A 1,758-nucleotide genomic window follows, 5' to 3' on the forward strand; every position below is an offset into this window, starting at 1 on the left:
CTTGAGAATGATCTGATGGGGAGGGGGTGTTTGCGAGGGCCCAAGGATGGCAGGAGACGGATGGAACAGTCATTGACTTCCTGAGAGGCCTTGTATGTCGATGTTAACCAAGGCAATATGCAGGCAAAACCCTAAAAAGCAAATCAGGGGCAGTTGCTAGGCAGACTGGTCACTGAACCCAGGGGAAATTTGCATCCTCTCTGACCCAGGCTCCCCTTTCATCCCCAGTCTGAGCATCTTCCTTCTCAGGGAGCTCTGGCTCAGCCACAGAGCCTGAGCATTCTTTTGACAGGAGACGTCGATAGAGGGACTGGGAGTGGGGGCAGAGAGGAGGCCAGGGACCAAGGCAGCCGTGGTGGCCAGAGGCGGGGCTAAAATGCAGCCAGCATTCACAACCCTCTTCATATTGCTCTTTGTCCTGATGTTTCTGCTGGGAATCCTGGCCAATGGCTTCATCGTGCTGGTGCTGAGCAGAGACTGGAGGCGGCTCGGGAGGCTGCTCCCTTCTGACCTGATCCTCATGAGCTTGGGTGTCTCCCGGTTCGGCCTGCAGTGGGTGGGAATGGTGCACAACTTTTACTACTTCCTCCACGTGGGGGAGGAAGACAGGGGTCCCGTCCGGCAGCTCTTTAATCTCCACTGGGACTTCCTGAATTCAGCCACCTTCTGGTTCGCTGCCTGGCTCAGCGTCCTCTTCTGCCTGAAGATCGCGACCCTCACCCACCCTGCCTTCCTCTGGCTGAAGTGGAGGTTCCCGAGGTTCGTGCCCTGGCTTCTGCTGGGCTCTCTCCCGATCTCCTGCATCAGCACCCTGCTCTACTACTGGGGAAACCGCACTGTGCATCAGGCTTTCTCTATTAGAAATATTTACGGGAACATGACCTACAAGGAGTGGGACCAGTGGTTGCAAGCTCGCTACTTCCTGCCCTTGAGACTTGCCCCCTTGTCGGTTCCTTGCTCTGTGTTTCTGGTCTCCATCGCGCTGTTGATTAACTCTCTCAGGAGACACACTCAGACAATGCGGCGCAGCGGTCACAGGCTGCAGGACTCCAGCACCCAGGCTCACACCCGAGCTCTGAAGTCGCTCATCTCCTTCCTCATTCTGTACGCTCTGCATTTCGTGTCCTTGGTCATCAACAACGCAGGTTTATTCACCTTAGAGAGTGACTGGTTCTGGCCATGGCAAATTGTAATCTACCTGTGCACGACTGTCCATCCCTTTATCCTCATCCTCAGCAACATCAGGCTTCGGGGGGTGTTCAGGCAGCTCCTTCTGTTGGCCAGGGGCTTCTGGGTGGCCTAGATGACATGGTCTCCTTGTCTTGACCCCCCAGAAGAGACTCAGGTGAGGATGACAGAACCACAGCCCGTTCACATGGAGACAGCTTCCTAAGTAGCGTCTACTGGACCGTGCGGTGGGGCTCCTCCTTTCAAAAGGAGAGAAGGAGCGGAAAATGTGGGGACTCTCTGGCCATGATACCTTCCTGGGACACTATTAAAATGGGGTCTCAGGGGTCTCGGAAAGCCAGTAGAAGCCAGTATTGTCCAGATAGTCAGAATTCAAAATTTAGTGCTACTCTCTCTGGTTGTACCCTCTCTGTTGTGTGGATGCCTTCAGTTAAACAGTCTTGATGAAGTATACTATCTTTCTTTCTTTTTTTTTTTTTTAAAGACTTTATTTATTTATTTTTAGGGAGAGAGGAAGGGAGGGAGAAAGAGAGGGAGAGAAAATATCACTGTGTGATTGTCTCTCTTGCA

The 1,758-nt window shown here is 53.0% G+C and overlaps 1 protein-coding gene across 1 annotated transcript; it reads left to right on the forward strand.

Annotated features, from left to right (window-relative positions):
• The first annotated feature begins 376 nt into the window (after nt 1–376).
• On the forward strand, nt 377–1,303 carry TAS2R41 (taste 2 receptor member 41). The gene has a single exon (XM_090287618.1). It carries the CDS (start codon nt 377–379, stop codon nt 1,301–1,303), a length of 927 nt encoding a protein of 308 aa, XP_090143744.1.
• The last annotated feature ends 455 nt before the right edge of the window (nt 1,304–1,758 follow it).

The sequence above is a fragment of the Furipterus horrens genome, unplaced genomic scaffold (assembly GCF_987537825.1).
Source record: "Furipterus horrens unplaced genomic scaffold, mFurHor1.1.pri manual_scaffold_9, whole genome shotgun sequence".
In the NCBI taxonomy this organism is placed as follows: Eukaryota; Metazoa; Chordata; class Mammalia; order Chiroptera; family Furipteridae; genus Furipterus; species Furipterus horrens.